This window comes from Cannabis sativa, chromosome 1 (genome assembly GCF_029168945.1).
Source record: "Cannabis sativa cultivar Pink pepper isolate KNU-18-1 chromosome 1, ASM2916894v1, whole genome shotgun sequence".
Taxonomy (NCBI): domain Eukaryota; kingdom Viridiplantae; phylum Streptophyta; class Magnoliopsida; order Rosales; family Cannabaceae; genus Cannabis; species Cannabis sativa.
In genome coordinates, this window is record NC_083601.1 from 44,382,357 (window position 1) to 44,395,834 (window position 13,478).

The window sequence follows — 13,478 nt, forward strand, 5'->3', positions numbered from 1 at the left end:
TAAAATTGATTATAAATATCTCATTCTTAATTGTTTATGAATGTTCTTCAATGATTAATTTTGTATTTTGATCAAGATTGATATCCAAATAAATTTTTTTTTATGTTCTTTATTTTTTGGATAGCTTTTCTTTAGATCTATTTTTTTTTAGTAATTAATAGCCAAAATTAAAGACATAGATCTATTAGAAATTGTACACCAATCAAAATCCCTCTTTTTCCCCTCCGTTTCGTCACTTTTATGGCCGGAATTTCATCCCGACCCGACCGGGTTTGAACCGGGTCGCACAAGATCCATGTTGCAGCCATGGAAGCTGCTGGAGGTTGAAGACAACCCGCTGGGACGAAGCTCACTCGCGGCTGCCGGAGAGTGAGAGAGAGTGAGGTAGTTTCGTGACTCCGTTTTCGACGATTTTTTTTCCAGCATTATTAGAATTTGATTTCTGATTTTTTGGTGATTTTTAATTAATTTTTTGACGCCGTTTAATAATTATTATTATTTTAATGATAATTATGCAGTTAAAAAATTATTAAAAATAATTTTTGATGATTTTTCAAAATCCGTAAATCATAGAAAATTTTTTGGGTTTCTTCTCTTTCCATAAGATATAGTCACTCTCTTATTTGATTAAATCTTGACTATGTAATCTCCACCAATATTCTTTCTTTTCACATCTTTCCATTATTTGTTGTTCTAAAGTTATAAAACTTGATTGTTTGATACAAAAATAATGTGTTATGGTGGACACTTTATTTTTTTATTATCAATATAATAAAAGCAATTAATATATCTCTTTTGGAAATTTGGTTGAAAATTATTAATTTTCAATGATTGTTTTATCACCAAATTTCACATGTTGAAGAAAATATTATATCTTTTGGTTGACTATATGTGTAATTACTTGCCCAAAGGTAGTATTTACATATATTAGTTCACATTCCATGAAGTGAGTTAATATTAAATGTATATATTTTAATTATTTGCCCAAAGGTAATAATTTAAATATATAAATTTATTATTATTTTTTGCTTGAATTAATACATATTTTTAAGAAATTTATTTGCCCAAAGGTAATAAAATTCTTAAATGATATGTATTTTTTCTTTGTTGTTAACTTCATGAAGGTAGATCATGTGTGTGTTATATTCTCACCCCAAAGGGGAGTTTATAATGACCAGTTGACTCTACAATATTTTCTAATGCATCGCTCATATTGCTTATTCAAGTTTTATTTTTTTGGATTTTTCGGTCTCCTTTCTACGAACAAGAATACCGTTTTCATCTGAATTCTGAATGCTTCAACTTTAAGACATGGAAACGAGATGTGAAAATTACTTTAGGCATAATAGATTTGGACTTATGCCTTCGGGAAGAAAAATCTGCTGATCTTATTCTAATATCAGAATTGTTGCCCAAAAAAAAATTCTTCATGCACATTGGAAAAATTCAAATCATCTTAGTTTCATTGCTATGAACCGTTTAATTCCTGAACATCTTTTGATGGTTTGCCAAACACCTCAAATACTAATGAGTTTTTCAAAGCAAAGAAAAACTATTTCACACTAGTGAAATCGCTAAAGCTGGACATCTTATGGATGAAATGACAACCATTAAGTATGAAAAATAAAAGGAGTGCGAGATTTTATTCTAAAATTGGTGAATGTTCAGTCCAAGTTGAAAGATCATAATATTCCTCTTCCTGACTCTTTCATTATTCATCGAGCTCTTCATGCACTTCCTGCCTCTTTCAGTCTTATCAAGACAGCCTACAACACTTATAATAAAACATGGAGTTTTAGTGATCTAATTTCTCAGTGTGTAGCTGAAACAAGCAAGCTAACAAAATGAAAAGAATGAGTCTTCTCACTTTGTTTCTCAACTCAAGCCCAACAAAGGATAAAGAAAATATGAAGAGAAACAATAACAACCAGAGGCTAAGGGATTTCAAGAAGATAAGTGAGAAGGAGTCAAAGCTTAAAGTGGCACTTATGTTAGCGATGATGTTATCTATGTTGGCATATTTATTCTTGAATTACAGTTTAGTGTTCAGATTGTCTTGAACAGTACTTTCTTGATTCTTACTTTTAAAGTAATTCAGTTTCGCTTCCGCTTATAGTTAAACAATGATTTTCTTTTCGTTTTGCCAATTATAGTGTTGACATTATGTTTGACTCCGAATAATTAGAAACTGTTTTTACTCTGATATTCTTTTCAAATTATCATTGACTTCCTTAGCTTCCTTTTTCAATATTGTGAATATTGTGGATAAGAAATCTTATATTAAGATAACATCCTTATTATTCTGGCACGATAAATCGGGTCATATTTCTAAAGAAAGAATTGATCGATTACTTCTAGCTAAAATTCTTTCTCCTGTTGATGTTTCTGGTTGTGATACTTGTCTTGATTGTCTTGGTGAAAAATTGACTAAAATAAGAAAGCAGACTGCTCACTATAGTCACTCTTTATAAGAGATTATCCACACTAACATCAGTAAACCTTATTCCAACACGTTGTGCAGCAACAAGTATTTTATAACTTTTATCGATGTTTTTTCTTCTTATGGTCTCACCTACCTGATCAGAGACAATCCAACGCTTTTGATAAAGTCAAAATCTTTCGAAATGTTCTTGAGAAATCATTGGGAAGAGTCATAAAATTTGTTCATTTTGATCGCGGAGGAGAATATTCTGGTTGTTATATAGAATCTAAACACACATGAGGCCTTTTGCTGGATATTTTCCAGAAAATTGTGTAGTTTCTCAATACAATATGTCAGGTTCACTGAGAAAAATGGCGTTGCTGAAAGGAGAAATCGCACTCTCATGGATATGATCAGAAACATGATAAGTAGAACAAATCTTTCAGAGTTTTTATGGGGTGAAGCACTCATGACTGCAACTTATATTTTAAATCGTGTTCCCAGTAAATCTGTTTCCAAAATCCTTTTGAGTTGTGGATTGAGAGAAAGCCTAGTCTAAATCATCTTCATGTATGGGGTTGTCCAGCTGAAGTACGGATTTATGATCCTAATTTGTAAAAGTTAGATTCGAGAACAAATCGTTGTTATTTCATTGGTTATCCAATGCGCTCAAAAGGATATCGCTTTTACTGTCCTACTCGTGGTACGCAAATTGTTGAATCTCAGACTGCTAAATTTCTGGAATTTGATGTTGCTGAAAATATTACTTCACCATCTCTTGAAATGGGGGAGTCATCTAAAGGAAATTTTATTCCTATCTCTTTTTCAAGAGATGATAATAATAGCAGTCTTATTCCTACTCCAGTTGGTAATGCTCCCATTGTTGATGAATACATTGCTCCCGATATCGAAGATGATGAAGGTCCTATTATTGATGAAGGGCCTATTAATGATGAAGCTCCTATTGTTAATGAGAATCCTGTTATTGAAGAAATTCCAGTTGTGAAAGATGTTATTCAAAACAATGATCAACAAAGAGAAGTTATTCCAGAAGTACCTCCTCTAAGAAGATCTCAGAGACAAAAGAAGTTAACAAAGTGTCATGATAATTTTGTTTATCTTGGAGAAGGAGAATATGATATTGATCATTTTGTGGATCCTGTCACTTTTAGTGAAGCACTTAATAGTCCACAATCTTCAAAATGGTTAGCAGCTACGGATGATCAGATCGACTCCATGAAGAAAAATGGTGTATGGGAGCTAGTTTTATTACCTGATGTTTTTAAACCAATAGGTTGTAAGTGGATTTTAAAGGCTAAAAGGGATAAAAAGGGACAGATTGAAAGGTTTAAAGCGCGTTTAGTGGCTAAAGGCTTTACTCAAAGAGAAGGTATTGATTACATTGAAACTTTCTCACCTGTTTCTACTAAAGATTCATTCAGAATTATTATGGCCTTAGTTGCGCATTTTGATTTAGAGTTGCATCAAATGGATGTTAAAACTATTGTTCTGAATGGAGAATTGAGTGAGCAAATTTTTTATGTCTCAATCTGAAGGCTTCGAGGAAAATGGAAATGACAATTTGTTTTGCAAATTGAAATGATCCATTTATGGTCTCAAACAGGCATCTCACCAGTGGTACTTGAAGTTTGATAAGGTTGTGACACTGTTGGGTTTCATCGAGAACAAGTTTGACTAGTGTATTTATATGAAGATCAGTGGGAGTCATCATATTTTTTCTTGTTCTTTATGTAGATGATATTTTACTTGCCAGCAGTGATTTGTCATTGCTAAATGAGACCAAAAGTTTTCTATCTACCAATTTTGATATGAAAGATCTTGGAGAGGCATCTTTAGTTTTGGAGATTGAGATTTATCATGATAAGAATTGAAAATTTCTTGGCTTACCTCAAGAAGCTTACAATAATTGTGTGCTCAAAAGGTTCAACATGGATTTGTGTAAAGCTTGTTTCGTTCCTATTTTGAAAGGGACAAATTTACTAAGCAACATTGTCCTAAGAACGACTTAAAAAAAAAAGAAGCAATGAAGAATATCCCATATGCAAGTGCAGTAGGGAGTTTGATGTATGCTTAGGTTTGCACTAGACCTGACATTGCTTTCATGGTCGATGTTCTTAGGAGATATTTATCTGATCCTGGCCATGATCATTGGGTTGCAGCCAAGAAAGTTTTGAGATATTTGCATAGAACGAAGAGTTTTATGCTTGTGTATAAGCATGTCAACAATCTTTAAGTTGTTGGTTATTCGCATTGATTTTGGTGGTTATGTAGATGATTTAAAGTCAACTTCTGGCTATATTTTCACTTTTGTTGGTGCTGCTATTTCTTGAAAAAGTGTTAAATAGACTTTAATCGTATCATCTACTATGTATGTTAAATTTGTTGCATGTTATGGGGCATCTTTGTAAGCTTTATTGTTAAAGAATTTGATTTTAGAGATACGACTAGTTGATTCTATTTCCTCTCCTATACTAATCTATTGTGATAATAATATTGTTGTTTTCTTTTCAAAGAATAATGAGATTAGTAGTGCTTCTAAACATATGGAAATAAAGTATCTCACTATTAGAGACTTGGTCAAGAAAGGAGACATTGTGACAGAATATTGAAAAACCAAGTTGATGTTAGCAGATCCTCTAACCAAAGGATTAAGTGCCATATTGTTTGATTACATGTTGTTCATATGAGCATTTTATAATCTTTTGTTCCTTTGGGTTAGTGGGAGTTTCTTATTTTATCTTTTGAGATTACATTTATATGTAATTTACTTGTTGATGTTATGAACTACTTTGTGGGCCAATACTTTTTGATTATTGGATGTTTATGCTTTCAGTTAGGTTTTGTTATATTCTCGAGAATAATTGAATTAAAAGCATGTAGTTCATATCTTGTTGTGATCATTGTATTTTAAGTATATTTGCTTAATAACAATGATATTTTGTTGGCTTAATTCTTAAGCAAATTTAGTGACACTGACTTATTTATTAAGTTGTGTATGTTTAATTTCACTGGCTTATTTATTAAGCATCACGGTATCAGTGAAATTGAGGACTGATAAGGATATTATGTTATTTTAAATTGATCACGTGTTGAACATAATTCCTTACCACACTGCTAGACTTATTGACCACGTCGATTTAATACTTTGGTATTTGTGATTATGAATGTCTTTTGTTGAGTTAAAAACAATATGATTGTCATAGTTCATTATCAAAGGTTAAATTGGACCGGTATGTTGAGATGCTATCAGAGAACTATCATTTTTAAAGTGGCCACAAATGTTTTCTTGTTGTTCAACCCATGAGTCGTTTTCAAATAAAATTATTTTGATATATAATATATATGTATTAAAATTAATGTAGCCCAAGTGGGAGAATGTTAGACTTTTTATTTGGGCTTACATTAAGTTTTATTGGTTTTATTAAAACTTGGGTTGATTGGATAGTTCTTTGCTGCGTTAGCCCATGTTGTTGGTGATCAATTGTTAATGGGCTTAGCATCTGTGTGTAAAGTCTAGGTGAAGCAGAAGTGTGGGCTTTTCTAGTTGACTGAAGCCTTTGATGAGCAGGCCCAGCCCAACTAGGGTTTTGTAGCTAAGTCCCCTCCCTAACTCTATAAATACATATTGTCTCATCACAATTGTATACCTTTTGATAATCAGATAAATAAACTGCTTCTGATTTAGAGATCTAGGGAGGAAGACTTAGTTGATAGTATTGCACTATCAAAGTGGAGTAACTGCTGTGGATCAAACAGAGATAATTGCTATGGATCAATCAGGTACGCATACCTAATTATTATATATTATTATTGTGTTCTATGTTATATACAAATAGATCTTGGGTTTATTATTAATTTTTCTAACATATAATGGAAGGTGAAATAAACAACTTGGTGATGGTGTGGATCACCGTGGTGGCATCACTCTGTTACTGTCACACAATCGGTAAGATCATCACGCCAGGCACAACCAGGCTCATACCAATCCTCCCTGTCATACTTATCTTCTTGGTTTTGCCTCTAAGCCTAAGGACCATCTTTCTGGGAGGACCAATTTCATTCTTCGTGGCTTGGCTAGCCAACTTCAAACTTTTACTCTTTGCCTACGGTAAAGGCCCTCTTTCCTCTAACCCATTACCACTCCCTTTGTCTCGTTTCATCCCCTTAGCTTCCTTCCCAATCAAAATTCAAGATAATCCAATAAATAAACAAAAGAAATCTCTCACAAACTATGCCATCAAGGCACTCATACTCTCTACCATCATACCAATTCAGCAAAACAAATCATCAATTCACCCAAATGTTTTCTTGTTTCTCTACTCCATATACATGTACATCGCTCTAGAGATCATCCTAGCCACGGTGGCGGCTTCGGTTCGAGCCGCGCTCTGTGTCGAGCTCGAGCCACAGTTTGAAGAGCCGTACCTTTCCACATCACTACAAGACTTCTGGGGGAGGAGATGGAATCTCATGGCCAGCGCCATCCTACGTCCCACAGTGTACGTTCCCGTTAGGACCGTCACGAGCCGTTGGATCGGGAGGAAGTGGGCCCCAGTTCCCGCTGTGATTGCGGCGTTTTTGGTGTCTGGAATTATGCACGAGCTGATTTTTTACAACATAGGGAGATTGAAACCCACGTGGGAAGTCACGTGGTTTTTTGCTCTGCATGGGATCTGTTTGGCTGCTGAGGTTTCCGTTAAGAAGGCCGTTAACGAGAAGTGGCGGCTGCCGCCGTTAGTTTCAGGGTTTTTGGCTGTGGCGTTTGTGATGGCTACTGGCTTGTGGCTGTTCTTACCGGCTCTTATGAGATTAGAAGCCGATGTAATGGCTTATAGAGAAATGATTGCGTTTATTGACTTCATCAAAAGCGTTAGCAATATTGAGCTGAGAATGGACAAAGTTATTATTGTATTCTCAGCCCTTCGATCATCCTGATTATTATATGTTTGCGTATTCTTTCTTTCATATTTTTATAATAACATATAATGTTTTGATTGATTAAATAGATATTATAATTCTTTTGTTAAAACATTTAATTAAGTGTAGGACTTTACTATTGTTGTATAATTAAATGTAAATGTAACAAAATATTAAAGTGAGACAAACTGAGTTTCGTCCAAGCACACAATACCTGAAAAATTATCAAAAAAAAAATAATATGTAAATATAATTAAGTTACGCATGTTTGATTTGATTTGATTTTATGAGTTAGAATAATGATTATTTTAGGGAGCTTGTGTGTTGACAATGGAGGTTACATGAGAGAGACGATTAATGGTATATATATATATTTGGAACCTAGCTAGTACTATTTAATTATTGTATAAATAAGAATACGAGCAAGGTGCTATTACTATTCTATCGGTATACTATAGATCATGACCTTAAATTTTGCCCTAATTTTATTAGGATCCCTAGTCCAGTCCACGGTGAAGATTTTTCTTGATGTATAGAACCTCCGTTAAACACACACACAATGAGTCAATTTGGAAAGGATTATAGTAATATATAGTACACAATGTGCTTCACTCCCTATTTGTTTCAGTACTGGTTTGAGTTTTTTTACCCTACAAAAAATTACTACTTTTAGTGACAACTTTTTAGTCATAATATAATTTTTTTGTGACTAAATATGACTTTTAGTCACAAAAAAAATATTACTTGTGACTAAAATATAGTATTTAGTTATAAGTTGTCATTAATTTAGTTTTAGTTACAACAAGTATTGTGACTAAATGTGACTTTTAGTCACAACAAAATATTACTTGTGACTAAAACAGTATTTAATTACAAGTTATCATTAATTTAGTTTTAGTCACAACAAGTATTGTGACTAAAAATACATTTAGTCACAACAAATTGTAATTTTTGTGACTAATACTTTTAGCCACGGACCTTTTAGTCACAACATAGGAATAATAATTTATAATTAGTCACAATTTTTTTACTTTTAGTCACAAATTTTGTTGTGACTAAAAGTAAGATTTTTTGTAGTGTTTGTTGCACGCGTACAATAGTAAATAATTGTTTAAGCCTTATTTTTTTGTGTTGTTTTAGTTTTATTTTAGTAGTATTTTTTTATGTTTTTTTATAGGATTGGGAATCCAAGTACACCCGATCGGAATACTAACATTCCAGAGTTAAAACCTTTGGTTATTACTCTGTTATTGAAGATATTAAAACAAATTCTTACTGAAACCCAATTAAATATGTTTTCAAAAACTATATTGAAAATTATTTTTGATTGCGTAGTAGCTGAGGACATTCTTCAGTGTTTCCTTGTCTTTGTATGCCTAGCTTTTTTCAACTTTTGGGTGATGTTTGTCTGTTATTAGCTTCGCGTTGTTGATGTCGATGTCTGGATCTAGTTTTTTACTGTTGTTTTCACGTTTTTCTACTATTTCTTCAGCAACCAGATTCGTATAGTCAACTATGTTGAATTTGACGTTCTCAAATTCTCTTGTTTCTGACTCTTCTCCTTCTTCTGATTGGTGTTCGAGTATGTATGATTCTGTTGTTGTTGTGTTGTTTTCAAGCATTGTCACATTTTCTTGATATGGTGTTGTTGTGGATGTGATATTTGGGATTACAATAGGTGTTGTGTTGTTGCTCTGTCCGTTCCCAACGAAGAAGGAGGCGTCGTTTGTCCCTTGTTACTGTTCACAATACAGAAGAAAAAAAAATGGGCCTAGGCAGTATAAAAAAAAATGACTTGGACAGTATAAAAAAAATCTCTATCGTGTGACAGTATTTTTGTAAAGATTAAGAAAAAAAGTCAGTATTTTTGTAAATTTCCTTCTATTTTTATTTATATTCATATTCGCATTTTTATTCTTATTTTTATTTTTTATGTTTTCATTCCCAAATGATTTTATATTCTGTTGGAGTTTTATGGGTACCCTTCTTTTTATTTTTTTGAAAAGAAAAATGGAATAAGTACACGCATGAAAGATGGGAACTATAATCCACTCTCCCTTATTTTTGAAAAATAAAAGCGTTTATCTACAACAACCAGATTATACCTCTAAGTCATTACAAATAATGTTCTTAAGAATTGAGGATACATTTATTGTTTTGCTCCTTCGATACTTTACCAATATTGTGTTAAATATGCAGCTGAATACAATTTGTGTATTTGTGTAAAGATTGGATATCACAGACTCACAGTATGTACTGTCTGCTGAGAACACGTTGTTGGCTGGTCTCAGATATGAAAGCTGTACCATTGAAAACACGGTAAGATAATAACTTCCCAAGGAGAGATGTAAACAAATGTTGTGCAAACCAAGAAATTGTATTGAATGCCATTTAATGAGGTAAAACTAAAACACATTTCTGTCAGCCGTTTGATCTTCATCAGGTGGCCATAAACAATCAGTAGCACAGAATTGCAGTGCAGAGCAGGCCATAGAATTTCATTGACATCTTTCTTATCTTTCTTTAGTCTCTTTTGGTGTGTGTGTGTGTGTAATCTTACGCACAAAATATATCTATAAAACAGCAAGCTTTCCACCCTACAAACCAGCGGAAAGGCTAAAAATAAGTGATAAAGGAAGACATATCAAGCAGGGGTGATGAAGAAAATGATGTCTGCACCAATTGTTGTGCTGCTGGTGTTGTGGCTGATGATGTCTCCAGCGCTGGCATGTTCATATGATGGTAGTCGATGCAAAGACTGCATTCTTAAGCAGATGAGGTGTGGTTGCCCCTCGTGTGTTCCGGTGCTCCGCTGCATGGCCAAGTGCTTGTGGGGGGGCAGCTCCAGGGCCAACTGCATTCAGCGCTGTAACTGTGGCAGAAATGGCAATCCAAAACTCTCTGATTGTAAGAAATGCATGTCCAAATGCAAGTGTAGCTGCATGTCTTAGATGAGTAACTTCCCCATTTCGTATATGTATTTCTAATGTTACTTTGGTATCTGTAATATTGGATCATTTAGCTATTTATGAACCCCAATTAATTTCAAATGAATAATTTAACTGGAAATGTTCATTCATAACCAAAAGATAGATGTTGTGGATTCATTACTATATAATTTCAACTTCATAGAGTTACAGAATTTTCAAAAACAAGTTATATACACTAAAAACATTTTATCACTTATTTTGACCAAAAAAATCACTTGTTATGCACACCCTACAGCTTAAATATATATATTAATAAAATTCAAGGGCATTTAAGATAATTCCAATTTTAAAATAGGGATGCTAATTTCCAAATTGATCACAGGTCAGGCAACCTCGTACTTTCTTGTTGTTATGGTTCTTTTATAGTCCTGTCTTTAGCAAGGATCTTCATTGTGAAGTCCCTTAGTTGTTTTGCCACTGAAGAAGATTCTCCTTAGTCTGCATGATTGTCTTGTTATTAATTTATAGATGGAGGGATGATCCCATGCTACTAGAGAAAACTGGTCAGCATATTCGTCCACTCCTTCCACTAGCAACTGCCAAATCAAGGCTCCAGCCCCTGCTTCCCTCTTCTTAGCAGATTCATAGACTCTATCATATACAGTCTTTAACAACAGGTTTGTGTCTTCTGGTGTCTTATTCATACGTAAAGAAGAGCCGAATTCAGTGATTAAAACAGGTTTCTTCAGCACATGCTCCCCGTCGCTTATATGAGAATCCACCCAACGAGAAAGAAAATTCATTTTTGCTTCAGAATCACCTTTTTGGATCCTGCAAAAAAGCCAAAAAAAATAACTAAAAGTTTAACTAGAACAGAAATGCTTTTTTTTTCTTTCTTTAACAAATGAATTAAGGAAAGTACTGACTACTGAGTATCCGGATTAATGAAACTCACTTACCAGCTATCAGGGTAAGCATGAACAGAAGCAAAATCAATGTTGTCGACTGCTGAATTTTGAATGAAATCTGATCCAAGTGAGGCTGCCCATTCACCAGGATTCACTTTAGATCTTTCAGTAGTTTTTGGACCATAAAACCCCTCGATTCCAACAGTCAGAAGATGTTTATCATCTAGACTCTTGACATATGCAGCCATCTCTGTGATCCATGCCTGTTTTTCTCAAGATATTTAAGAACAAAAAAGTCTCAATATTAGTTTCCGCTTTGTGTTATATGCTTAGAAAAATGAATTCTTTTCTTTACTTGGTTTTGGTCATCTTTACTTTTAGCTTGGTTATTTATATTTACCTGAAGAACAGGAGCAGATGAATTGGATAAACACCTAGGCTCATTTATAAGCTCCCAAGCAAAGATAGCAGGGTCCTCGGAGTATTTAACTCCAGTAAGTGAATTTTTTCTTGTTAAAATTGCCTGTAAAATAAATGCAGAAGGCAAGTTAAGCATTTGATCAACCTTTTTTTTACCTTTCTTTTCTCGGCTAAATTGCAGAATCAAACTTCTGAAATACTCGAAATTAAAACATGAATAATGACAGAAAAAAAACAGCTACCCAGGGAAACAGACTTGGATATATTATTCTAATATCATGCTGAGTTCCAAAAAAAGTTATTGAAGTAACAATCTTGCTGATCCAAAAAAATGTATGTTAGCAACTGAGAAACAGAAGAATTCTGGGGAACAGACTTAGATATTAATATTATTCTAAGATCTGATTTTTTCTATTTAAAATCATCAACAATCACAGTTCTCCTGAACAGCTCTATTAGAAGTATGTACATATTGCTAAGAGGTTAAACTACTTTAGAATCCCATATCACCTTTTCCATTTGAACACTTGTGTTATCAACACATGAGCGCTAAAATGTAGAATTAAGCATAATTTGATGTAAATATTACTTCTCAAACTTGTCTAATCACTTCCAATTGTAATTAGCAGAATCCGAGGTACAATGAAGTTGAAGTCAAGGAAACTTACCTTGATATAAGCCTTGTAGTAATCCTTAACAGTGGGGTGTGAGAAAAATGAATCATCAGTTTGAGAAACATTAACACCAGCTTCTTCTGCCCACCTGACATACTGAGTTTTCCCACCAAAAGCATTTAGATTATTAACAAGACTCAAAATCAACCTTAACTTGTTCTTCCTCGCTTCAACGATCACATAATCCAAGGCCTGCAATTCCCATAAAAACTTAATAGTAAATAAAAAAAAAAAAGTTCAAATAAACAAACAAACAAAACTTTCAGAGAGACTGACTGACACACGAACCCGAAAGACTCTTTCGTTGAAGACCCCAGGTGAGGTCTGCAGAGCACTGGACCCATAACCATCGCTGAAAGCCCAAGTCCTGCAAACTGTTAAACCCATTTGAGCTCCCATTCTCAGCATCTTCGACACCTTGGATCGAGACGAAACCCAAATACTCTTCTCCATCAACCAATACGAGTTCCACCCATTAACGTAAATTTCTGAATAGTTCCCTCCGTGGTCGTCTTCTGCAACAACGAAATGGGTTGAGTTTGTGCCGACAAAGGCCATCTTGGGTTGCCATAGAACTGGAAAGCTGAGCTGGTCGCTGAAGTTTAAGTAGAGAAGAGTGGTGAATGAGATTATACCCAGAAAAGGAAAGAGAATTCTATCTCTCCAATCGGCCTCCATCTCTTCCTTTACTTCCTCTTCGTCTTTGTTTGGAAATGGCGCACGTTAGTCGAACTAAGCCTTTACTGTACTCGTGATGCGCATTACGCACTCTCTTTTTTCCTCTTGTAAAATGGCTTCCCTAAACGCGTAGGTGCTACCTACTAATTAAATTACCCAGCTTGCCGACGACTTAGAATGCATCCAATTTCAGTGGTGCCCCATGACACGTGTGAATTAACCAATTGTGATTTTGACATGAAACTCATTAAGTTTCAATAACAGCATAAATATAAATAGATTTAAGAAACTCTTTCCTTTTTCTGGCTTTGTGACACCATTTTACATGTAAATGGATTATAATTTGAAGATATTATAAAGATTCACCCTAAACTCAATACCTAAAATGAATGACATTATTGCATATGGGCAAGTCCTTTTCCTTCCATTTTAAGGGTAACAGAAACTCGTGATCTGTTGTCCAATAAGTAGTAGTACTGAACATTTAAAGAAGAGGAAAAAGAAAAGG

At 34.0% G+C, this 13,478-nt stretch overlaps 3 protein-coding genes across 3 annotated transcripts; 2 read left to right on the forward strand and 1 right to left on the reverse strand.

The window, feature by feature from the left end:
- The first annotated feature begins 5,581 nt into the window (after positions 1-5,581).
- Positions 5,582-7,979, forward strand: LOC115707365 (probable long-chain-alcohol O-fatty-acyltransferase 5). Its single transcript, XM_061116874.1, has one exon. It carries the CDS (start codon positions 6,314-6,316, stop codon positions 7,376-7,378), a length of 1,065 nt encoding a protein of 354 aa, XP_060972857.1. The 5' UTR covers positions 5,582-6,313; the 3' UTR covers positions 7,379-7,979.
- A 1,231-nt stretch (positions 7,980-9,210) lies between these two features.
- Positions 9,211-10,946, forward strand: LOC115707372 (uncharacterized). The gene has a single exon (XM_061116885.1). The coding sequence runs from the start codon at positions 10,018-10,020 to the stop codon at positions 10,309-10,311; it is 294 nt and encodes a 97-aa protein (XP_060972868.1). The 5' UTR covers positions 9,211-10,017; the 3' UTR covers positions 10,312-10,946.
- Positions 10,436-13,460, reverse strand: LOC115707369 (mannan endo-1,4-beta-mannosidase 6). Its single transcript, XM_030635314.2, has 5 exons — positions 12,581-13,460; positions 12,287-12,484; positions 11,599-11,721; positions 11,250-11,461; positions 10,436-11,121 (listed from the first exon to the last, which is right to left on the reverse strand). Exons 1-5 carry the CDS (start codon positions 12,968-12,970, stop codon positions 10,725-10,727), a joined length of 1,320 nt encoding a protein of 439 aa, XP_030491174.2. The 5' UTR covers positions 12,971-13,460; the 3' UTR covers positions 10,436-10,724.
- Positions 13,461-13,478: the final 18 nt, after the last annotated feature.

Bases quoted from the DNA above. Each gene is read 5' to 3' on its own strand.
- LOC115707372 (XM_061116885.1), top strand. From the start codon at position 10,018: ATGAAGAAAATGATGTCTGCACCAATTGTTGTGCTGCTGGTGTTGTGG.
- LOC115707365 (XM_061116874.1), top strand. From the start codon at position 6,314: ATGGAAGGTGAAATAAACAACTTGGTGATGGTGTGGATCACCGTGGTG.
- LOC115707369 (XM_030635314.2), bottom strand. From the start codon at position 12,970: ATGGAGGCCGATTGGAGAGATAGAATTCTCTTTCCTTTTCTGGGTATA. The intron at 12,485-12,580 runs GTTCGTGTGTCA...TGGGAATTGCAG, and splicing joins TCAACGAAAGAGTCTTTCGG to GCCTTGGATTATGTGATCGT. The intron at 11,722-12,286 runs GTAAGTTTCCTT...TTTATTTTACAG, and splicing joins ACTACAAGGCTTATATCAAG to GCAATTTTAACAAGAAAAAA.